This window comes from Tenrec ecaudatus, chromosome 10, assembly GCF_050624435.1.
Source record: "Tenrec ecaudatus isolate mTenEca1 chromosome 10, mTenEca1.hap1, whole genome shotgun sequence".
Taxonomy (NCBI): Eukaryota; Metazoa; Chordata; class Mammalia; order Afrosoricida; family Tenrecidae; genus Tenrec; species Tenrec ecaudatus.
Window position 1 is genome coordinate 100,309,944 of NC_134539.1, and position 25,137 is coordinate 100,335,080.

Consider the following 25,137-nt stretch of genomic DNA (forward strand, 5'->3'; position numbering starts at 1 on the left):
TCCAATGATCTTAGGAGCCAAGACACTTCTCTTCTATCCATTTCCAGGCACGTGTGCCCACATGCAGATAGGCCCACCTATGAGTACCCGGCATGAAGACTGTTACCCATGATACATAATGCTTCCAGATAAAAGTTCATTTACTTGTAATTAGAAATAAATATTTCACAATATATAATTATATATTGTTTTGTGATTAATCACTATGCTTTAATTATGTTCAGTTTGTAACAATGAAAACACATACTGCATATCAGATATTTACATTATGATTTATAGCAGTAGTAAAACTACAGTTGTGAAGTAGCAACAAAAATAATTTTATGGTTGGGGGTCACCACAACATGAGGAACTGTATTAAAGGGTTGCGGCATTAGGAAGGTTGAGAACCACTTCTCTAAACCAATGGTTCCCTATTAGGGGTGATTTTGCTCCCCTGCAGATATTTTTGGCTATTGTGAATGGAATGGGGTGATGCTGACACACAATAGGTAGAAACCAGGGATCCTGCTACACTTCACACAATGCACAGGATAAAGGGTTATTCAGCCCCAAATATCAATGATATCCAAGTAGAGAAACCCTGCCCTGAGTGGGGTTGGGACGGTCACATGGGTGGAAGATCCACGTGGGTGGACTATGAAACTTAATGCTGAAAAACTGATGAACAGATGAGACCATTTGTAAAAAGAAGTATTGGTCACACTGAGCTAAAAGCACTTACCAACGTCTGCCCTGATGGCAAGTTCTCCAAGAGTGTACTGCATAACTTAGCTGGAAATGAAGATGGAAAGCTATGAGTGACAGCATACTGGTGCGAGTTGCAAAAATGGCACTCAGGTCGCACATCATTTACCTCCCAGAAATTAAAGGTAGATAGGAGAGAGTAGAGCACAACCTGGCCCACCAGGCCTTGAAGATGATGACCCCAATTAGAGCAGCCAGTTCACAAAGAAGACCACATGGCCGGCCCCACTATGAGACATGACATCCCTCACTGACCCATGGCCCTATGGAGGACAGCACTGGAGACACAGTGTGGGAATTGCGCCCAACCTGATCCCACCACACCGAGGCAAAGCACTGGGGGAGTGCAGCCAAACAGCAAGGGAATGGAGCTGGAAGGTCCCAAGGAAATGCTGAAGGTGGACTTTGGTGCCAGGGCATGGTGCCCCAACAGACTGGACTGGAAAACACTCCTTAAGGCCAACAAATGATCCTTGAGCTAACTATAAGCTTTTCCTTCTTGTTGTGTTTTGTTCTTTGTCAGGGGTTTGTTGTTGTTTTGTTTTATATTATTGCTTGGTTTTGCTCTGTCTTGTTTTTGTGCATGTGATTAACTCCACAGGTCTGTCTAAATGATAGGCTGGATGAACAATCTGGAGGAGAAAACAACGGGACCAACAGTTCAGGGGGGAAATGGGATAGGAGGAGGCGGGGGAAAAGGAACTGGTATTAACAAACCCAGGAACAAGGGAACAAGTGATCCAAATTGGTGGTGAGGTGGGTGTGGGAGGCCTGGTAGGACATGATCAAGGGTAATGTTACCAAGAGGTATTGCTGAAACCCATGTGGGGACTGAGCATGATAGTTGGACAGGAGGAAAGTCAAGGGAAATACAGAAAAGAGCTGGTAGGCAAGGGGCATTTATAGAGGTCTAGGTAAAGACATGTACATATGCAAATATATTTATATATGAGGATGGGGAAATAGATCTATATGCCTATATTTATAGGTTTAGTATTAAGGTAACAGAAGGACACTGGGCCTCCCCTCAAGTACTCCCTCAATTCAAGAATACTTCCTTCTATTAAATTGGCATTCTATGATGCTCACCTTCCCGACACAACTGCTGAAGAGAGTGTGGGTGAATAAGCAAATGTGGTAAAGAAAGCTGATGGTGCCTGGCTATCAAAAGAGATAGTGACTGGGGTCTTAAAGGCTTGAAGATAAACAAGCGGCCATATAGCTCAGAAGCAACAAAGCCCACATGGAAGAACAGACCAGCCTGGGTAATCGAGTGGTCCCGAAGGGATCAGTTATCAGGCATCAAAGAACAAAAAAATATCATTGACTGCACACTTCCAGGATACGATCCCTGAGGACAAATGGGTGCATAAGCAAATGTGGTGAAGAAAGCTAATGGTACCCAGGTATCAAAAGATATAGCATCTGGGGTCTTAAAGGCTTGAAGGTAAACAAGCAGCCATCTAGCTCAGAAGCTACAAAGCCCACATGGAAGAAGCACACCAGCCTGTGTGATCATGAGGTGTCAAACGAATCAGTCACAAGGTATCATCAGAACAAAAAAAAACTTACCATAATGCATGAGAGGGGGGAGTGCAGAGTGGAGACCCAAAGCCCATTTGTTGGCCACTGGAGATCCCCTTGCAGAGGGGTCTAGGGGAGGAGATGAGCCAGTCAATGTGCGACATAGCACCGATAAAACAAATACAACTTTCCTCTAGTTCCTAAATGCTCCCCCCCCCCAAGATCATGATCCGAATTCTACCTTGCAAGTCTGCTTAGACCAGAGGATGTACACTGGTACCGACAGGAACTAGAAACACAAGGAATCCAGGGTGGATGATACCTTCAGGACCAGTGGTGTGAGTGGCGATACTGGGAGGGTAGAGGGAGAGTGGGTTGTAAAGAAGGAGCCGATTACAAGGATCTACATGTGACCTCCTCCCTGGGGGATGGACAACAGAAAAGTGGGTGAAGGGAGATGTCGGACAGGGCAAGATATGACAAAATAATAATTTATAAATTATCAAGGGCTCATGAGAGAGGGGGTAGCGGGGAGAGAGGGGAAAAAATGAGGACCTGATGCCAAGGGCTTAAGTGGAAAGTAAATGCTTTGAGAATGATGAGGGAAATGAATGTACAGATGTGCTTTATACAATTGATGTATATATGGATTGTGATAAGAGTTATATGAGCCCCTAATAAAATGATTTTTTTAAAAAGAAAGAAATTAAAGGTAGCAAAGGGAGTTGGAGAATTTGTCTCTTGGCTTTGACCTGGCAAGGATCTGCCTTTAACCCAATAAAACAATTTCAATAGTACACACCGTGGCAACATGGGCGAGGCGCTGGACGGTTAACCACAACACGAATGATTCAAATTGGTCAGTCATGAGACTGTCTGTTCCCCTAAAGGTTTAGTCTTGGAACCTTTGTTGAGGGTTGTTTGAATCAGAATCCACTCAATGACAGTGGATTTGGTTTTGTTTGGGTGAGTGATATTGAATATCTGAATAATTAGAGAGAGACGTATCAGGATTAAAAAGTGGGCCATAGTCCAGGTGAGTGATACAATTAAAGTGATCAGGTGCATACCTCAGCATCGGATAGTCTGGAACACTCCTGTATACTCTACAAAGAGCACTTCTCCCACTGTAGATGTGGGGATTCTAACTCACAGTTACCCAGTGGGGCAGAGTGAAACTGCTCCATATGGTTTCTGAAGTTGCCAACCTTCACAGAAGCATGTTGCCTCACCTTTCTCCTGCAGTACAGCTGGTGGGTTTGAACTGCCACCCTTTCAGTTAGCAGGCCAATGCTTAACCCACAGAGTTATCGATGCTTGTAGGTTATGGATCATAGGCATCCCTGACTGATATAAATAACTGATGAGCTTGGCTGCTAACCAGAAGTTTAGAGGTTCATGTTCACACAGAGGCCCTTCAAAAGAAAAGCCTGGTGACCTACACTGAATGATCAGCCATTGAAGTCCCTATGGAGCACAACTCTACGAAAAGCAGGTGTCCCCGAGTTAGAGCCAGCACTGTGGTAGCTGGGAGGGAACAGAGGGAGTAACGAGAGGTAAGGACAAGGGGGTAAGTACCTCAGCCACAACGTGAATGTACAAATACACTGAGGTGAGGAACTACAAACACTGTGCTGTTGTTACAGTGAGGACTAGCACGCATTTCAGCACAGAGGGATGTGAGCAGAGATTTGTCTCACTGCAGCCAGGATGACAGTTGTGTGGATTGAAATGGATGGAATGCCAATGTATCTAGATTATTTGCATTCTTTTAAATGACTTACCATCCTTATCATTGGGCATTTAAATGAGTTTCCAGGTTTTTTTACTCACTATTTCATTGATTCTACAATACATTATTTTATTTTTATTATTATGTATATATATTTTTTACATCTTAGACAAAATAAATCAGTTGTCCTGGAGATGTCCCCAACTCATGATGACCCCAGACATGCCACAGAAGAACTGTGCTTTACAGAGTTTTCTATGACTGATTTCCAGGAACTAGGTCACCAGGCATTTCTTCTTAGGTGCCTCTGAATGCATTGAAACCTCCAATCTTTTGGTTAGCAACCAAGTGTGCTAGTCATTACTCCGCCCAGGGACTCCTTTTATATTCAGTTGTGCTTCTAATCTATTACACACACACACTACCTTCAATATGGCTTACAACTCAATGCCAAGAAGACTAAAATCCTCACACCTGAATTAATAGATAACATCATGATAAATGGAGAAAAGGTTGAAGTTGTCAAGGATATTGTTTTGTGTGAATCCATAATCAATGATCAGAGAAGCAACAGTCAAGAGATCCAACAATATGTTCCATTGGGTAAATCTGCTGCACAAGACGTCTTTAGAGTATTGAAAAGCAAGGATGTTACTTTGAAGATTAAGGTATGCCACGGTATTTTCCATTGCCTTCTATGCATGTGAAAGTTGGATATTGAATAAGGAAAACTGAAAAAGAATTGATGCATTGGAATGGTGGTTCTGGAGAAGAATATTGAAAGTACCATGGTCTGCTAAAAGGACAAACTGATCTGTCTTGGAAGAAGTAAGGCCATGGTGGTCCTTGGAAGCAAGGATGACAAGACTTCTTTATCTTACATACTTTGGACATGTTGTCAGGAGAGACTAGTCTAGAAAGACGGACCTCCTGCTTGTAAAGTGGAGGGGCAGTGAAAGAGAGGAAGGCCTCGACAACAAGATGGCTTGGCAGTGGCTGCAGCAATGGATTCAGGCCTAGGAACAGTTGTGAGGATGGCACAATAGAACGGGCACCGCTTCATTCTTTTCTACATAGGGTCGCTGTGGTAGTCTGGGCAGACTAGAGAAACAAATTCATAGACACTCATGTGTATAAGAAAGAGATTTATATATAAGAGCAATTGAATATTGAGAAAACATCCCCCCCAGTCCATATCAAGTCCATAAGTCCAATATTAGTCCATATTGCCAATACCAATCTATAAATTCCTCTTCAGATTCACACAACACATGCAATGATGCCAAATGCAGGCCAATCATAGGCCAGTAGGTGGAAAGTCTTGTGGATCCAGTGGCAGTGATAGTATCTCAGCACTGGCAGGGGTTGCATGTGGCTCCTTCAGCTCCCGGGTTCTAGTGTAGCTCCAGAATATCTCGTAGGTAGCGTCTGTGTGTGCAGCCGCCACTGAGCTATTTATCACCATAGCACTTCCAAATGAGGTCATCAAGCTGTAATCTGCTTGACAGGCTGGACTCCGCCCTTCCACTCTTAAGTCTCAAATTGACAACAGATTATGTAACTACCATAGTCGGTATGGTTCAGCGCCTACTTGATGGCGCCCAACAATCACAATAGCAACCTGCACAGACACATTTTTAAAATCTATAATTTAATGAGCCACATGTTCCTTTTTCCTTAGCAATACATAAAGTAATAGTGGATTTTACAATGGCTGGCATCATTGATTGGATAAAATATGGTATAAATCAAGCTACAATAAACATAGTAATGTTATTGCATCTCTTCTCAGTTGGAATGGCAAGTTAAGAGGTCTTCTCATTTTCAGGCTTTTCATTGTGTTATCAACTGGTGCTGTAGGAAGGTGATTTCCAGTCATTCTGGCAGCAAGATCAGACAGTGTTCATTTTCCCAGTTCATCTCCAACTTGACAGAGCAGCAAAAATAAGGCTCATTGTTCTTTTTCATGAGCGTTCATCTGAGTACCAGTAAACTTGAGGTTCTTCATGGTTTACTGCCCATTTATATTTCTTTTTTGAATCGCTTTTGATGTCCTCTACTCACTTGCTTTTGATGACACTCTCGTCTCCTATGTTTTTGTTAGAATATGCGTGAGTTGGGTTTTTTTTTCAGATAATAAAAAACCTGGAGATATCATCACTTATTTAAGTTTTTCTTTCTTTTTACAATGTTTGTGATGGTTACATGCATTCACTTTGCTAGTTTTTCTTTTACGTGCATCTTTGTTATCTTGCTCTTTGTGGTTTTATGTTTAAAAAGTGTATTTTACGCCTCAATATCCTACCAATCCCAAACCAAGCTCACTGCCATCAAGAAGATTCAGACTCACAGCCACCCTATAAGACAGGGTAGAACTGCCCCTGTCAGTTTCCGAGACTGGAACTGTTTATTGGAGCAGAAAGCCTCCTCTTTCTCTTGCAGAATAGCTGGTGGTTTTGAATCGCTGACCTTGTGTTCAGCAACCCAGTGTGTAACCCCTATGCCACCAGCTCTCCTGGTTGTTAGCGGCCATCGAGTTGGGTCTGACTCACAGCGACCCTGTGTGCAACAGAACGAAACATTGCCCGGCCCTGTACCGTCTTCCAAATTGTTCTTAGGCTGAGTCCATTGTTGTAGCCACTTGGCAAAGCATCTCCCTCCTGTGGACCACTCTCTTCTTCTTCACCCATGCCGACACCTGCCAACTGTCAGTGTGTCCTTATGACTCTGTGTGGCCTCCCTTAGAAATAATGCTGGCAGTCTAAACTCAAAAAGGCATCTCATGAATGAGGTGGCTCAGGCCAGATGGTCCTCCTCCCTTCTTACCACACCCCCAGGAGGACCTGACGGGGTCAGCAGGAGCCCATCATTTCATTAGCCACGTGCCAGAAGACAGCCCTTCTCTACCTGTGGTCCCTGGTCTCACTGTCCATTCCCTGCTATTCCTCCTCGTGCTCTTCACTCTGGTTTACAGATTCTGTCACCTTTGCTGGTTCTGAGTCAGCTTCCCTCTGCCTCTTATGCTAATGTTCCTTCCCTATGTTTTGATTTAAGGAACTTGCGAGAGCAGGCATTAGGAAGGGAGCTAGCAGTACTCTGGGGAATTTCCAGCCATTGACCAATATTGCAGCTTGCCACTGTCGCTGAACTACAGCCATTTCTATTGACTCTCTTCTCCAGCTGATTTCAGTGTTAAAAGAAATGAGTTATCTTGAGCCTCGACAGATGAAGTGCATCCCGGAGACAGCAGCAGCCATGTTCTTCTCCAGGGAATTCTACCGGCAACTTGTGGCTAATTTGGAGTTGATGGCAAATTGGTACAACAAGGTTATAAGAACTCTGCTAGAGGTGGAATTTCCATTAGTGGAGGGCGAGCTGCATACTATTGATCACCACTTGAGAGCTGCAGAAGAGACACTCAACTGGAAAACAGAAGGTAACGAGATCCTGCCTGGATGTGGGGATAGCGTGTTCAGGACTTAATAAAGTTGATAAGAACAAACCCCAACCTGTAAGACAGGGAATGCCACCCTATAATAGGAAAAGGAAAGTGGAACAGAGCAGGGGCGGGGTTCAAGGAACAGGTTTTAGTAGAGTAAATGCGGGGTGTTTGGACTGAAATGAGAGTAAAGGGGCAGGGTGACAGAGCGAGGAGAGAATGGTCGTAAGTAAGACAGGAGAGCTGGAGATAGGGAGAGACAGAGGGATGTGAGGCCACACGAGAAGGTGGAGAAAGTCAGAGAGAGTGCAAACAAAAGAATCCGGCATTCATAAACTTTTGGGGCAGAAATTATTATGTCTAAAAGGAGCCCACACTGCCCGCATTTGCTGTGGCATCAAAACAGTGAAGAGAGAGGGTAATGATGCTGTGAGACTTGAGGAGGTGAGGTGTCATATTGTGCTCAGCAGCAGGGACAGAGAAGTGGTTAGAGATACTTGCTATGGCTGAGAACTGGCCCTTCACTCAGATGGACCTTATACAACCAACCAATCAACCAATCGCTATAAAGTTGATTTCCACTCGGGCCAACCCCACGTGTGTCCTTGTGGAACTGTGCCTTAGAGGTTTTTAATGGCTGGTTTTTCTGGATAGACTTGAAGCACCATCCTTACAATTAGTAGCAAGCCCATTAGTGGTGCTTCATGTTACCCTCTGGGAATCTGATTTGCACTTGAAACCTAAGTTTATCCTCTCCTTGAACCCGTTTGCACAGTAGAGAAGGCAGGGTGAGTCGGCGTGCCTCTTTTCCTTCTCCTTGGGTTTGATGTACAGATTTAGCCAACGTTGCTGCTTTGTGCTCTATGAAGCTGAGGTTGCAAATGATCCCCCAGTCTCCAACATCTATTGATTGGACCCTCGGCGAATAAAGCCTTTTATTATTTTATCATTGTTATTTTATTAGCTGGATTTAAAATATCTTAAGACAGAGAACCATGATGTTATTACCTCCCTTGTATCCTTGAGGAGTCCTGGTGGTGTAATGATTATGCACTGGGCAGCTCAACATAAGATCAGGAGAGTGAAGTTATCAGCCACTCTGGGAGAAAGGTGAGGCTTTCTACTCCCATAAGGATGTATAGTCTCAGAAACCCACAGGGACTGTTCTCCTCTGGCCTTTAGGGTTGCTATGAACCCGATTGACTCGATGGCAGTGAGGGTTTGGTGTTTTTTCATCCTCCAATTCCATTCACTAATGTTTCGCTGACTGATTGGTCTGCACAGGACACTGGGAGGCATTAGGAGAACATGAGGCATTTATGGGACTTGTCTGTTCTGACAAAGCCAAATCATAGAGCCCTGGTGGCATAGTAGTTAAGCCTTGATCTGTATGTAATTTGCAAGGTGGGCAGTTCAAGACCACCAAAAGCTCCAAGGGAGAAAGACTGGACTTTCTACTCCAGTCTCAGAAACCCAGAGGGGGGTCACTGTGAGTCAGCACTGACTCAATGGCAGTCATAAATCATATAATGTGAGCGACAATAAAAATCCATCAACCAACTCAAGCCAAACCCACCGCTGCTGAGTTGAGTTCATTTGGACCCATTCTGACCCTACAGGACAGAATAGGACAGCTCCTTGTGGCTTCTGAGGTTTCCAGTCTTCACAGAAGTAGACTGCCTCGTGTGTCTTCCATGGAGTAGATGGTCAGCAGATCACTGCACCAGTAGGGTGCACCAGTAGGGTGCCTTGTTAAAAAAGTAACCCATTACAGATTGAAAAGTAAAGTGATAAATCGCTGGAGAAGGAGATCAATTTGAATTAGAATTCTAAGAATTGTTGGAAGAGGTCAAAATCAACTTCTAGAAGTCTGAATCACACATAAAACAAGTTAGAACTTTATATTCCATATGCAAGAAGAAAGGACACGTCTACCACTTAACACATGAAGGAGCCCTGGTGGTGTAGTGGTTACTCGTTGGACTACTAATGGCAAGGTCAGCAATTCGAGACCACTAGCCACTTAGAGGAAAAAAGATGGGGCTTTCTGCTCATTAAGAGTTACAGTTTCAGAAGCTCATAGGTGCAGTTCAACCCTGTCTTATAGGGTTGCTATGAGTCAGCAATGAGTTTGGTTTACACAGTGACAGTGTTAAACACAAATGTCAAAAATAGTCATCAAGCTGCACTGGTATTTTGCATGTGACATTGTATGTCCCAGTTCCTGCTTTAGCTTTTGTGTGTTCAATGGGTTAAATCTACCCCTTTATTTCTCTTATAAATAATAAAGGTCATGGTAGGGACTGACTGCTTGACACAATGAAGAAAGTTTCATTGATAGTTTTCAGAAAACACAAACATATCAACTCCCCTGCCTTTCAAAGCAACTGGTCTGTTAACTCTAAAAAACTCAATGCCATTGAGTTGATTCTGACTCAAACAACCCTATATGAAAGGGTAGAACTGCCCCTGTGAGTTTCTGAGACTGTAATTCATTACGGGAGCAGAAAGCCACCAGTCTTCCTCCTGCCACTGTCAACGATTTAAATTATCGTTCTTCTTTGGGACAGGTATTTGGGATTATGTCATCCAAGTCACCCATAGTATTCGTGATCTTGAACAAAGAATTCAGAAAACTAAAGACAATGTGGAAGAGATTCAAGGCATCATGAAAACGTGGTTATCTCCAATATTTAAGAGAAAAGATGGGAAAAAAGAATGCCTTCTCTCTCTGGATGATCAGCATGATCGAATGGAAAAATATTATACACTCATCAAAGACTCAGGGCTTAAGATACATGCCCTCGTCCAGGTAAAATCCTCTTCTTAGACCCCATGAATATAAGGAAGGCAACAAGAAGCATCTTTGGTTGCAAGTGGGATTTGTAAATGAAAAGAATCAATGGATACTATGTTCTGCAGCCAGGGATAGAAAGTTTATACCAACAGAAAAAGCACTGACGATGACAGGTTGTTAGTGTTGGGTTTGCCATGTCTATCCTTACTTGTAGAACACGCCCCCCCCACCACCCCAGGCTTTTCTGAACTGTAATCTCGCTCATGGCTTATTTCTAGGACTTCTTCTCAGAGAGCTTCAGGGTGGGCTCAAATTGCCAACCCATTTGTTAACAACTAGGAAGTGAACAGGTAGGTGCCACAAAGACTCCTAAAAACAATAGACTTCTGAATGAAAACGCATATTCTATGAGTACTTTCTTAAAGGTAGCCCCTCTTAATTGTCACATGACTTCAATTCCACCCCAAATTCGCCAAGTAGATAGAAGGGAAGGCCAAGGACAGACTTCAAAATTATCCACTGAACCACCCACCTCCACCTTCCACTTTCACACACCACTAGAGTGGCCCTCAAGCCTCAGCTTCATGGTCCATCCCTGCAGTTCCTGGAGAGCTGAAAGGTTGCGGTGGGTTCCCTCATGGGAAAAGCAAATGCCAAGTGCTGCACTTACTATGCAGTAGAGCTTCTCCCTGCATTGTGGACAGGCCGCCCTCATGCCCTGTCATCAAAGGCTAAAGCTTCATTGTGAGAAAGGCTAAGGCTAGTCATGACCACTTACTGTGTTGACCCTATTGAAGTAGCCTGAGGGCTACCTCTGAGAGGCTAATCTCCCTCTCTGTATTTGAAGTACAATGATAATGGTGAACTTTGAGCACTATTGATGACCAGGAGTTAAGGGGGATGATTTCTGAAATCATAGATTTCAGAGAGTGGGTTAACTGTATTTAGTCCCAATTTTAAAAACTCAGTAGACCTTGTGTAGGTCCGAGACATCCATCCATCCATCCATCCATCCATCCATCTAACCATAAATCATCTATCAGCTGTGTTTCAAACACTATCCTAGACAGTACAGTGAATGGAAATGCAGATGTAGTAGTGTTGTATTGAGGTGAATACCACTCCTATTTTTAAATGAAAGAAAATTAAGAAGCAAGAAATTACTTAAGGTTTTTATTTTTATTTGTTTATTTTAATAAATCCTTTTTGAGGGCTCTTACAGCTCTTATAGCATTCCATACATCAATTGTATCAAGAACATTTGTACATATGTTGCCATCATCGTTTCCTAAAACTTTCTTTATATTCAAACCTGTGGTATCACTTCCTTTTTCCCCTCCCTCCCCTACCCTCACACCCCTGTCATGAGTCCTTGATAATTTTTAAATTATTTTAATTTTCATAGTTTTTACCAACCACTGCCTCCCTTCACCCACGTTTATGTTCCATTTATGAGTCTAATGAAAAATTCTCAAAACTATGCAGTGGAAATTTGAAATGGGAGAAAGTTCAGAGAATTAAATTGCTTAATCAGTGAGACGAGTACAGAGACCTGAAAGAAAAAAATTATAACTGTTTAGTTGGCCAGAGGTCAAGCAGAAAATAAGCAAAAATAGCTTCAAATTAGATTAGGTCACAAAGATTGCTCTAACAGTTCAGACGCTTTAGTAATAGCTCTTATCCCAATATACTTATAGTAACTCATATTTATTTAGCGAACCACATGCCAAGCACCACTCTCAGCACTATGTGTGTGTCCATGTAATTCTGATGAAAAACCTAGACTCATTTACTCCACTGGCTGATAAAGAAAGCAAGGTAGAGCAGATGAAAATATTGCCTAAAGTTCCATTTGTTTCATAAAGACAATATATACTCAGTTTATAAGAGGAAGGTCCTTGACAAGATGGATTGACAACAGTGGCTGCATGAAACCATCAGCTCAAACGTAAGAAAGAACAGCTCCAAAAATGGTGCAGGACCAGGCAACGAACTTCTGTTGTCCGTAGGGTCAGGTCGCTGTGAGTCAGGACCAACTCAATGGCACTTTAACAACAACAACATACTAGGTAATTTTCTGTGCCACTAGATAACCAGAGCCAAACTCGCTACTGTGTAGTCAGTGCTGAGTCATAGACACCCCTGTGGGTTTCTGAGACTGTAACTGTTCACAGGTGGGTGTAGGAAGCCAGCCTTTCTCCCGAGTTGCTGCTGGTGGCTTCAAACTGCTGACCATGCGAATTGCAGCCCAATGCGCAACCACTATACCACTAGGACTCCCTGTGTCACTGGATAACACTGTATAATTCCACATATAACATATAATCATGGATATACCATGATTTGTCTGTTATCCCATTATTGGATATTTCAGCACAGCTGGTCATTTATTTATTAAAAGTGAAGTAGAAAATAATTCACTTCCCAGATGTGCTTTGCACAATGGATGGATGTGTGGATTGTGCTAAGAGTTGCACGAGCCCCCAATAAAATGATTTATTTAAAAAATAAAATGCATTGACATCGAGTCGATTTCAATTCCTAGCTATTTTATAGAATTACCCTTGTGGGTTTCTGGGATTGTGGGAGTAGAAAGCCTCATCTTTCTCCAAAAAGTGAAATCCAATATTTAGATATTAAGTGTACATATAGTTTAATGAATTTTGAAAAATAAACATTCACATAACTACTATAATGATTAAAATGCAGGATACTCTAGAGAGCTACCCTGTGTAACTTTATGTCATGTCTCGCTGTCCGACAACCCTGATTGTTCCTTGAAGTCACAGAGCTCTCAAGGTTCTAAAACACATTCTCTATAAAAAAGATGAGAGGTGAAGTTACTGTGGAAAGTCATAATAATGAAAATGATTAGGGGTGAATGAAAAACCAAAACTCACCACCATGGAGTCAGCGCTGACTTACAGTGACCCTCTGTGGGTTTCGGAGACTGTAACTGTTTATAGGAGTAGAAAGCCCAGTCTGTCTCCCTCGGGGCTGTTGGTGGTTTTGAACTGCTGACTATGTAGATCACAGGCTAACTTTTTTTCGTAATCATTCGACAGCCCAGGCTCCTTACAGGTAAATGAGATGTCTAAATTGCCCACAGTTGAGCATATAGGCTTTCTCTCTGCGAAGCCCAACTTTTTGTTACCATAGTGATGCTCCACCAGGTTAGAGACTGTATCCTAAAAAAGAGGCGAGAAAGTAAGAATCAGAGAGAGGAAGCAAGTGCTTTGCTTATGTTTGAGTATGAGTTTTAAAATTGCACTCAGTGTGATCATTGCTTTTACCCTAAAAACCAAACTTATTGCTGTCAAGTTGGTTCCTACTCAGTGACCCTACACGAGAGAATGGAACTGCTTCTGAGAATAGGGCTTCTGAGGCTATATATCTTTATGGAAACTCATCTTTCTCCCAGGGAGCAGCAGGTGGGTTCAACCCCCCAACCACTTGGTTAGCATCCCAACACTCAACCTGTTGGGCTAATACTAAATGTGAACAAGACACACCAGCTCACCATTGGGGATTACACCAGAAATTCTTTACTTCTTTAAAACCTCCTGATTATTAGATGCTATTCTGTTACCCTTTTTTTTCCCACTGCCTACCTTCACTTCCCCTCTGGTGCAGCAGCATCCTTCATAGTACATCAGCCAGCGCTTATGAAGCACAGAACATCAAAAAAACATCAAAAAAAATTCTAACCACACCCCCGAAAATGAGTTTTTATTTATTTAATTGATTTTTTTAAAAATTAAAACATCATTTTATTGGGGGTGTTTACAGCTGTTATAACAATCCATACATCAATTCTATCAAGCATATTTGTACATATGTTGCCATCATTATTTTCTAAACATTTTCTTTCTGTTGGGCCCTTAGTATCAGCTATTCCTCTTTAAAACCATTCCTCTTTAAGAAGTGGGCTGACCCTACTACTCCCTCATAGACAGATATGGGACCACATATTCCCTCCCTGGACTATGTTTGTATTTCTTTCCATCATTGGTTATACCCATTCACATAGAATGGATTTGATATAACTGTATATGTTAGGCCAGTTGACTAGAGAAACAAATCCAGGGACACTTATATATATGTAAGGGAGAGCTTTATATCAAGAAGTTATTATCTACCAAACCACTATCCCAACCCAATCCAGATTGTCTGTAAGTCTGAGACTACTCCCTAAGTCCAATAGTAGTCCATAAATCCCTCTTCAGACTCACCCAGCCACATGCAATGATGCAGAAGGCAGGAAGACCACAGATTGGTGGGTGCAAAGTCTTGTAGATCCAATAGCAGTGGATATATCTCAGGGCTCTGGCTGCCATCAATGTAGCCTGTCAATAGGAAGGTGAAGCAGAGAGACGGGTATGAGAGGTTCCCAGGCCCCTACTTTTGAGAAAGCCACACCCACAATGAGGTACCACCAGGCTGTGACCTGATTGATACTCTATCAAGTTGACACAAGATTATGTAACGACCACACTGTAACAGCCAATTCTTTAGGAGAATGATTTCGTTCTGCCTTCTTCATGTTGTTTTCCTTCTTATTAGTGATGCCTAGACCAGTTCTTTCCCACTTCTAAACATAGTTTGCATACTTCCTTCCTTCTCTCTGTTGTAGGAAAACCTGAGTCTGTTTTCAGCTGACCCTACCTCCCATATCTGGACGACCTACGTTGACTACATTGATGCTATGCTGCTGGATGGTTTCTTTCTGGCCATTGAGTGCTCCCTCAAATATCTCCTGGAAAATACTGGTACTGACTACCGTATGGATGTGGGTTATTATTGGGAAGATAACCACCATACTATCTGTTGTGTGAAATGGAGTTTTCCCTGATTTCCTCCAAAATGCTGTATAAAAAAGGGACATTTTGTGGACCATACACAGTAAAATAGAGATAGTATGGACCAGGATTTGGTCAGAGGTGTTCAACCAGGATTTAAGATAATAAAGCCTATAAGGTTACACATTGGACTGCTAATCACAAGGTCAGCAGTTCAAAACCACCAGTCATTCCTCAATAAGAAAAAGATGAGTCATTCTATTCCTATAAGGCAATTGTACTATGAGAAATCCACCCAGGCAGGTCTACCGTGTCTTATAGGATTGCTGTGAGTTGAAACTGACTGTGATTCAACTCTAAGAGTTGACTGAGGTGGAGCGTCAGGAAGCTCAGTGAGTAATGGAAGCTTCTTCTGAACCGGCCTCATGTCACCGAGAGAGGAACATTTGTGTCTTTAGGCATCATGCATTTCATTCTTTTGAGAACACAGAGAAATTTGTAGTAGACAGGTTAAGTGGAAGAAAGAAATTTGTATGTAGGTGAAAAGTCATGAGACAAGAAGCAGAGGAAGAAACTGCTTTCAGAGGAATGGAATGTTAAAAAGGGCATGGGAATTCCTTGAAGCTGTGAAAATATAACTGAGGGCATTGACTTTATGGTGAGTAAACCGGGATAAGATGTACAGAGTGAAAGGTAATGCGTTCTTCTTACTGGTCACCATGATGTCATGGCAAATCCCTGCATAAAGGGACGGGACCCTTGTGATCCATAGAGTTTCCATTGGCTGACCATCTGAAAGGAGCTCAGCAGTACTTTCTATCTAGTCTGCTTTCGTCTGAAACCTCCACTGAAACCTCGTCAACATTAGAGCTACACACAAGCGTCCCCTGATAAATGGACAGTGGGGGTGCTTGAGGGTCATCGCCCAGGTACCCCGCCTGGACGGTGAACATTCTGCTGCCTAACCATCCCTGAAACACGCTGCCTATCGCCCTACCCCTCGACACATACTAAGGGCTAATCTTCAGGACTTGCAGATAAATTAAATATTCACATTCTAGTACATTCTAAAGAATTTAGCAAAGGCCTTATTGAAGTAATGATTGGTTGCTACTCTGATCATTTTTATCTGTAGGGTTTTAATTGCCTGATTCAAACAATATATATTTATCAAACTATTCTTAGTCAATTTAATCTGGAAGCTCTGTTGAAACTTCTTTAGTGTTTTAGCAACACACAGGTTTCCACTGAGAAATGAGTGAGTGGTTGAGGTGCACTGGATGGGAAGGCAAGAATTCTCCCATGGAAAGGCCAATATCTATTAAACTTAAAAAACAAACAAACACAATTTGCTGCCATCCAGTCAACGCTGACCCACAGTGGCACACTGTCAGTTTCTGAGGCTGTAATTGTTTACGGGAGTAGAAAGTGCAGTCTTTCTCCTGCAGATCTGCTGGTGGTTTCGAACTGCTGACCAAGCGGATTGAAATCCAACTAATAACCTTAAAGGAATGCAAATTTACAAAAAACAGTAACTGTACCACTAATGTTAGCTGTCATTGAGTTGGTTCATATTCATAGAGACCCTGTGTACAACACAACAGAACACTTCCCAGTCCTGTGTCGTCGTCACAATTGTTCTTATGTTTGAGCCCATCAATGCAGTCACTGTGAAAATCCATATTGTTGAAGGTCTCCTTTTTTTTTAACTGCCCCTGCACTTTCCCAAGCATGATGTCCTTCACCACAAGGACTGGTCTCTCCTGACAGTTATCATAGGATTGAAAAAGCATAAAACTGGGTGATTACAAATGTACCCATGATCTACTGCATGATTATATACAAGGGACTTCGACATGTTTATGGGACAACTCTGAGATTAGAAGGAAGAGATGGTCCCCAGCTGCCACTGCCAACTGCTCGGCAAAGGATCCCGTGGAAAGGTCCTGGGTGGCGTGGGGGGAAAGTGTGGAATAGAGCCCCACATCTTGACACAGACCAGGTTTGCTGGCCAGAGAGAGACATGTCTGAAACCAAACTCACTCCTGGAATAAAACAATCGCCCATTTTACATCAAAAAGGCAGTATTTACCCAAGAACAAGGTCCAGCAGATAAAGAATGTAGGAGGAACAGAAACAGGAAACACAGGTGAAAAGTGAGATAAGTGATGATAAATTTCAGGGATTGTAACGGATGGATTGATACAAAAATGTATGAATTACTGAATACAAACTTGATGAGCTCTGTAAACCTTTACCTAATTTATGATAAAAAGTTAAAAGTATAAGAAAATCAGATCAGCAACAACAAAATATTATGGGAAAATTCTGTTGTCTTTCAATTCCGTTTTCCCACAAACGTTTTGAAGACCCCTCATGGAGTCTCTCTTTATAAATTCATAGATAGGGGGCTAGCATATAGTTTACTTGATTTACAGAGTTTTCAGGAATAGTTAACTCTCTTGAAAAATATTTGTCCTGTGTGCTGACAGGAGAACCTAATCCTGATGTTAGATGCAACACCACTATAAGGACCAAAGTAGATGGTCCTGATTCCCAAACAGTGGTACAAGTGAATCACCTCAAGAGTTAATGAGGGAAGAGCATTTGGGATTCAGTGACGAGGATTGAACCTAGACAAGATTTGAATTCCCAGAAATGACAAGGAAATCTGTTTGAGACCGGAAGCAGAGAGGAGGTAAAAAGGGAGAGGGGAAGTAAGGCTGCCTAGCCCCTGACAAAGCGTCACAGTGACTTTCGCCAGAGCCACTGAGCCTCTGGCCACACCGGACTCAGGGCCTTCCTCTCTGCACTCCTAGTCAAGTCTTCTCTGATGCCTTCTTGTACAAGGGTGGTGTCGGACCCTGGCCCTTCCCTACTTTGTTTGACTCTGTGTCTGATTTATTTCCTTGAGTTGATCTTGATGTCTTAAAATCCCGCCTCACCTGCCTCCTCTGCTTTCAAAATATTCTTCTCTACCTTCCCATTTTGATGACGCCTTCATGGGTTGTGGTTCATAGCCACAGGCAGGCTTTCATCTGTGGGAGCAAAGAGAGTGTGCTTAAAGGAGGCACGCCTGCTGTCTTCAGGGCCCACTCAGGGGAGCCCACATCCTACTTCCCACATTCCACTGGCGATGGAATGACATGTCCCCGCACAACTGAAAGAAAAACTAGAAGCCAACTACCACAGAATGCACTCCGACTCACAGCAAACCTGCTGGTGTCAAGAGTAGAACTGTGCTCTGTGGGGTTTCCAATGGCTGCTTTTGAAGTGGAATGCCAAGCCTGCCTTTCAAGGTGACCCTGGATGGATTGGACTTCTAACCTTTTGTTAGCAGCCCAGTATACAAACTCTGAGCACCACACCGAGACTCCAGCTAGCAGGGCTGGGAAATCCAGTCACATCCCCACTTTTAACTGAATTTCTAAGGAAGAAGAGGGGGGGATATTCCACTGAAGAGTCTCTGCCACCCACAATTTCCAGCACATAATATTCTCCTAAACATTTCTACATTCAAATATAAGGACAAGTAAAAACAAGCAGTTGGTAGTAAACGTTTAAGCATTTATTCTGTACTTGGAACATCTTGCTCCATGCATTTTGAATTATATTTAACAAAGCAAGTCGGTCTAGCAAATGATTAGAGATTTGTCAATTATTTATGTTGCTTTTAAATCTTTCATCGCTGCTGTACTACAGAATTAAAATAAGTTCTATTGTTATAGAAGAAGAGCAGAATTGATAGGATGGGATCTCCTTGTTTTCCTGTCGAAACAATCTTTGGGGAGCCCTCAGGGTGCCACAGTTGAGCACAGTGTTGTTTACCAAAAGGTTGGCGATTCAAACCCACCAACTCTACTGTGAGTTTGACCAAATACAATACCGACCACAGTGGACAGGGCAGAACTGCCCGAGGGCTTCCAAGTCTGTCACTCTGTAAGAAAGCTGACTGGCACATCTTTGTCCCACAAGACTGATAGGTTCAAACAGTCAACCTTTCAGTTAGCAGCCAGACATTTAACCACTACACCACCTTGGAAACCCTGTAAGCCAGTGCCTTATTGGGTCACTCTACATCCGCGTCCACCTCCTAGCAGTGTTTGGGGGCCACTATTGCAGCATGCCCCCATTCACTTAGTGCTTGCCCGTGGATTTGCATGGTTTGCACTTAGGAAGCCTTCAGTTGGTCCTGAAAAACTGGCTTTCAAAAGTAACCTCTTCTCAGCCAGAAGTTGTTTTACTCCCAGCTGCCATTTGGGAGTGTGGAAAGGGACTGGCGGGGTTGCTCAGGGTCAGGGACCTGGGTTCTTAGGACAGGGAGAATACAGTTGCTACAATACCCAGTTCGCGCACAAACGTTGCCTTACCTAAAATGTCAGTAGTACCTCGACTGAGAAGCAAACAAGACAGGAACCCTTGCCTTTTCTTGGGTGTCAGGAAATGTTGTAGGTCTACTTTCCTGTACCCAAAGAGCTTAGTTCAGGGAAAGAATTTCTCCGGGTGCTTTTACCACAATATTTCACTTTGCCTCTTTTGCCTATTCTCCTTTGTCCTGGTTCTTTTTACTTGCTTTTCAGAAAACAAGGCTGGAACCACCCCAATATTTGAAACACAACTGAGCTTAGCTCCCCCAGAATTAGTTTTCTGCCCCTCGCTGGAGTCGGGGGTGAAAGGAGGCTTTTATGACCTTGTTGAGGACCTTCTCATGAACATTTTTAGGATCTCCTCTCTGGTGCCACGCCTCTCTCCACAAAAGCACGCTCCTCACTATCAGGTACTGGCTCCCCCACCTTTCTTCCCACCTACAGGCTCGGGACCTCCATGCCAAATACAGGTGTAATCCCACTCGCTGTCCTCTTACCCCACCAGGTTGATATGGAGGGCAAAGCTGAGCTGGCAAGCCTGAGGAGCATGCTCATGGAGAGGGTCCAGAACATGATGGCTCTCTGCTGTGGCTACCGAAACTCCTTCAGCCAGTACGCCTACCTCTTTGTGGAGGACCGGAAGGAGGTCCTGAGTCAGTTTCTGTTGTATGGCCATGTCCTCACACCTGATGAAATTGAAGCCCAGATAGAGGATGGCATCCCAGAGAACCCTCCCCTCCTCCCTCAGTTCAAAATCCAGATAGACCTCTATGAGAAACTCTACGAAGAGGTCTGCAAGCTGGAGCCCGTCAGAGTCTTCGACAGCTGGATGAAGGTTGACGTGCGGCCCTTTAAAGCGTCACTGTTGAACATTGTCAAGAGATGGAGCCTCATGTTCAAACAGCACCTTGTCGACTCGGTCACTAACAGGTAAGGTCCTCGTTCTAACTCTAATAGCTTCCCAGACTGGTGCAAACACCAAGCTTTCATCTCCCTCGTACTCCCACCCCTCCCCATGGGTAAATTGATTAAGTTAAAATACCTTCGAGTTTCCATGCTTTTCAACACCACTGCCAGCTTTCATCCTGTCCTTTCCTTTGCGGGCATCTCCGTGTTTTATTTTCCCCTGAGTGCCTAGTGTGTGAAAGACACTCAGAAATATAATGCCGGATACAATCACAGCAGATCCATCCTCCCTTCAAAACTTCTAACTGTGGCATCTCTTTCAGCCCGAGAAACAGAAGGATATCTTAAATTTGTATTTGTCTCAGATTTGCCAGCTAAGTCACCAAGTCCCAGTCCCCACCCTCTGGACTACCTGTTGGTGCCAGTCTAGCCAGATGGCAGGCTGAATCCAAAATTCTGTTTATTCAGGTGTTGACTGAGACTAGATAGCCCAGCACAAGGCTCTTGTGTCAGCGAATCATTGGGACTAATCAAGGTGCTCAGCATTCCCCAGTCACTTCCCAGCAAATTAACCCCCATCAGAATCTGTGGTTCTGGGGCTGGCCCAGAATCCAGAGTCATCCTCTCTCCATTCATAACTGAACTTTTGGTGTGGCACCTGGTGTTGCCGTGTGGCCTCCCTGGGCCCTCCTGACTTCAGTGCCGGCCTTCCTTAGTGCTGTAGCTGCAGGGCTCAGGGCTCCAGGGTTGTGAGCACCCAGGGACTGCTACGTCAAGGATTTTTCTCCCTCGGCATAAGCTCCAACAGACTTTGTAAAGGTGAAGTTTTCCCTCTCTTGGAGAACCCAGGACAAGACTGGGGGACAGATGCTCTGTGAACTCCTCCATCATTAGCTCTGGTTCTCCAAAAGCATGAGGGTGTAGTGGCAGCAGCAGAACGGGCATAATCAGGTAACGTTTCAGAGGACGTAGCATTGTGATGCAGTGAGCACACAATCAGTACACCGAGTTGAACAATCAGTACACTGAGTTCTTGCCCTTGGCCTCCTGTTCCTTTACCTCAAAAAGAAGTTGATCCTATTAGATTCCTCGGAGCAGCCTTCCGGCTTTATTAGTCAGTGTTTTAATAAACCTCCTCTTTTGTTACATTTTGGGAGAGCATTTCATTGAGGATTAGAGAACGCAGAAACAATAAGAACAAAATTACTTCTTTTCATTGACATCCATTCAGCTCCAACTTATGGCAACTTAGTGGATATCAGAAGAAACCAAAACTGAACGTTAGCCCATCTCACAGAGAGTCCCCTTTGCGTTTGCTGACCCTTCACCAAACATGATATCCATTTCTGGCATTGGTGGCTCTGAATGAGTTATTTAATACAGCCACATGAAGTCCCACCATCCTCATTTTTTTTTCACCCCAAGCCATTTTGTCAGGAGCTAATACAGACGTCCTCCCATTCCATAGTTCCATCATATCAAGCAGTGTTGTACACTTGCTACTAAAATCAGTTCCAAAGCATTTCCTTCATTCTTGAACTCCTTGGTGTCAGCTATCATCCTCATTTCTCAGGAACATTCTTCTAAGAAGGATTCACTTGTTCTTTTGGAAGCCCATGGCATGATTAGTATTCTTTGCCAACACAACAGGTCACATGCGCCCATGCTGCCTCCATCTTCCCTTGTCATCATGCAGCATATTTAGTGTTTGAAAAGACCAGGGTTTACGTCAGGGGCACCTTAGTCATCCAAATGACATCTTACCTTTTTAGAACCTGAAGGTCTCTTTCAGCACATTTACACAATGAACTATATAATTTATTTGACTTCTTTCTTTCTTTTGAACATCTGATAGACATGTAACAACATTAAGGAAATTATTGCTAATTTTAAAGTGTGTTAAAAAGCAGGCATGTGTCCTAATCACCAAAGGAGACATGGTAAAGGATTTAGAGAACATGAAAAGATGCTTAGATCCGTTGAGGAGCCCTGGTGAGACAGTGGCCAAGTGCATGTCTGCTAACCCAAAGGTGTGCGTCTGATCCCCACAGCTGCTTGAGAGAAAGCTGTGGTACTCGGCTTTGATATAGATTTGCAGCCTTGGGACCTAGGGCAGTGCGACTCTGTATTATAAGAAAAAGCAGGGAGAGTGAAAGCAACACTTGCCTAGGGACCGTCTTTAAATAGGCACCCCACCTCCATGAGGGCCTAATTGATAATGGCAAGGCCACTGTCTCTTCAACTCTACCCTAATCACAGCAAACACAAATTGCATTGGGGAAATCTCCAAAAGAACCCCTTAAAGTTCTGTAGTGGTAAGATACCACATACATCTGAACTAGGATTAGGATGGTTCGTGCGTTGCTGCTGGTCAGGGCTGGATATCATTTATTACTTGTACCATCCTGTCTACTGTTGTGCTGTGTCCAAAGTTATTCCTAATTCAAAAGCCGAAGAGGAATTTTGCACCATCTGACACCGCCCCTCTTCCAGTCTCTCTCTCCATAGGCTCCTCCCGAGCCAGGCCCCACATATAGAGAGCATTCATGCCAAGGCTTCTTTGTTCCTCTGCAGAGAGAGAGAGAGAGAGAGAGAGAGAGAGAGAGAGAGAGAGAGAGAGAGAGAGAGAGAGAGAGAGAGAGAGAGAGAGAGAGAGAACTAGTCAAGGTCTCATGAGAGGGAAGCCCTTTAATAGGGATTTCTCAGGCAGGGGGTGGGGCACACTCCTCAATGACTCAGTGACTTTTGACCCTTTGTTGGCCTTGGAGGATGACCTGCCAGGCAGCAGAGGTCCAAGTAGTAGCTCTCTCTCTTCGAAATCTGAGGTTTAAGCTTTAATTATTTAGCAATCACCTGGTATCTTTCTAGCTTCGCTGTTTTGCAACCTGCTTGCCCAGTAGTTCAGACCCAGCAGGATTTCCTGCTCATCACCTCCACTGCCTTCTTAGGGTCTCTCTCTGACCCCTCATTCCTGCCGGTTTCCACCTTGGAAAACCCGAACTCTGTTTAACTCAGGATCCTGTGCGTGCAGCTGAGCAGCTCATCTCCGATGAAGGGAAAACAAAGCATTCTTCTGACCAGCCTCACTTTAGATTTATGAATATAAAGTTCAAGTAGGACCTTGAGGCTTCTGATAACATCCGCAAGTTTTCTAGACAATTTCCACATTTCCCTGACTCCTATTTCCTCTCTCACCTCAGACGTCAAGTGCCCTCTCTTTCCTTGTGACTTTGCTTCTTATTTCACTGAGAAATTAGAAGCAGTCACAAAAGACTTCACCACCTTGTGACCCACTGGCCTGCCATTCTGCCACATTTGAAAACATGTACTCAGCTACCCTTACCACGGGCCCTGGGTGAGCTCTTCTTACTTCTAGAACCTCTGTTCTCTTAGCAACTCAAGGACATACCTCCTTCAATATTTCCTGATTTTGACATCATCAGTTCTTTTTCTTTGTGCATGAACTATCGTGTTATAATATATGCCAATTGAGAAAGGGCATGTCCCCACAAAGCTTCCACAAGACTGCTTTTTTGTGCTTGCCTTTCCTGGGAAATTCCTCCAAGGATGTCTCTCTACTTGTCTTCTTCACCTGTTCACCTTCCATTCTATCTTCAAAAACAGGAAAAAATTATGAAACAGAAAATGCACACAGAGAATAATATTCAGGAAATAATATTAAATCAATACTTGCACTTGCACCACCCAGCTTTTAGAAAAAAGAATGGTGTCTATATTTTAAACTCCCATTACAAACTCACTCACACCTGATAAAGCCCTCTATTTTTCTGGCAGAAGTAACCCCTAATAAAATCCTTTTTATGCACACACACACACACGCACATGCACACACACAGACACATCTGAGTTACTCAAATAGTCTCAGATTCCAAACAAAAAGATAACTGGTTGATTCACCCTGTTCATCACTAAAGTTTTTTTCTCACTCTTGTGATCTGCTTCCATAGGATTACAAACAAGAGAACCTTTGTATTGTAGTTCTAGTGTGAAGCACATGAGGTTGTTATGCATTGGAATCAATGTAACATTCATGGATCATATATGTGTGTGTGTATAAAATAATTGTTGTTCGGGTTCCAGTTCATACATGCATGAGACTTTTCAAAATAACATGTGTTTATGTCTCTGTACTCGGTGAATGGCTGAAATCACATTCTTTCAGTAACACACTGATTGTAGTCGGTTTAGAGAGCCTTCCAAAGAAAATGTCCAATCAAAACAGTGGCTTCTGAAGTTGAGAAGTGTTATCTTGAGAGATATTTCTCAAAGGACAGAGGGTGATCACAAGACTTATTAAGAAAAAGTCTTTAAGAAAAAAATATATTTATATCCTCAGTGTCTTTTATTTTATTTTAAATCATTTAATTGGGGGCTCGTACAACTCTTATCACAATCCATCCATCCAACCATTGTGTCAAACACATTTGTACATTTGTTGGCATCATCATTCTCAAAACATTTGCTTTCTACTTGATCCCTTGATATCAGCTCATTTGCCCCATTCCTCCGCCACTTTCCCTCCCTCCCTCACCCTTGATAATTTATAATTTTTTTCATGTATTACACTGTTCAATGTCTCCCTTCACCCACGTTCCTGTTGTCAGTCCCCTAGGGAGGGTATTATATGTAGATCATTGTGGTTGTTCCTCACACTATCCCCCCACCTTTCCTTTTCCCTCCTGGTATCTCTGCCCTCATTATTGGTCCTGAGGGGTTTATCTCTCCTGGATTACCTGTGTTTCCAGCTCTTATCTGTACCAGTGTACATTCTCTAGTCTAGACAGATTTATAAGGTAGAATTGGGG

The 25,137-nt window shown here is 43.2% G+C and overlaps 1 protein-coding gene across 1 annotated transcript in view; it reads left to right on the forward strand.

The window, feature by feature from the left end:
- DNAH9 (dynein axonemal heavy chain 9) overlaps positions 1-25,137 on the forward strand; it is a 419,100-nt gene that overhangs the window by 53,824 nt on the left and 340,139 nt on the right. Inside the window, exons 13-17 of the mRNA XM_075561068.1 lie at positions 7,184-7,439; positions 10,013-10,254; positions 14,873-15,008; positions 19,619-19,815; positions 19,911-20,335. Coding sequence (XP_075417183.1) covers positions 7,184-7,439; positions 10,013-10,254; positions 14,873-15,008; positions 19,619-19,815; positions 19,911-20,335 — 1,256 coding nt within the window. The remainder of the gene's footprint in view (positions 1-7,183; positions 7,440-10,012; positions 10,255-14,872; positions 15,009-19,618; positions 19,816-19,910; positions 20,336-25,137) is intronic.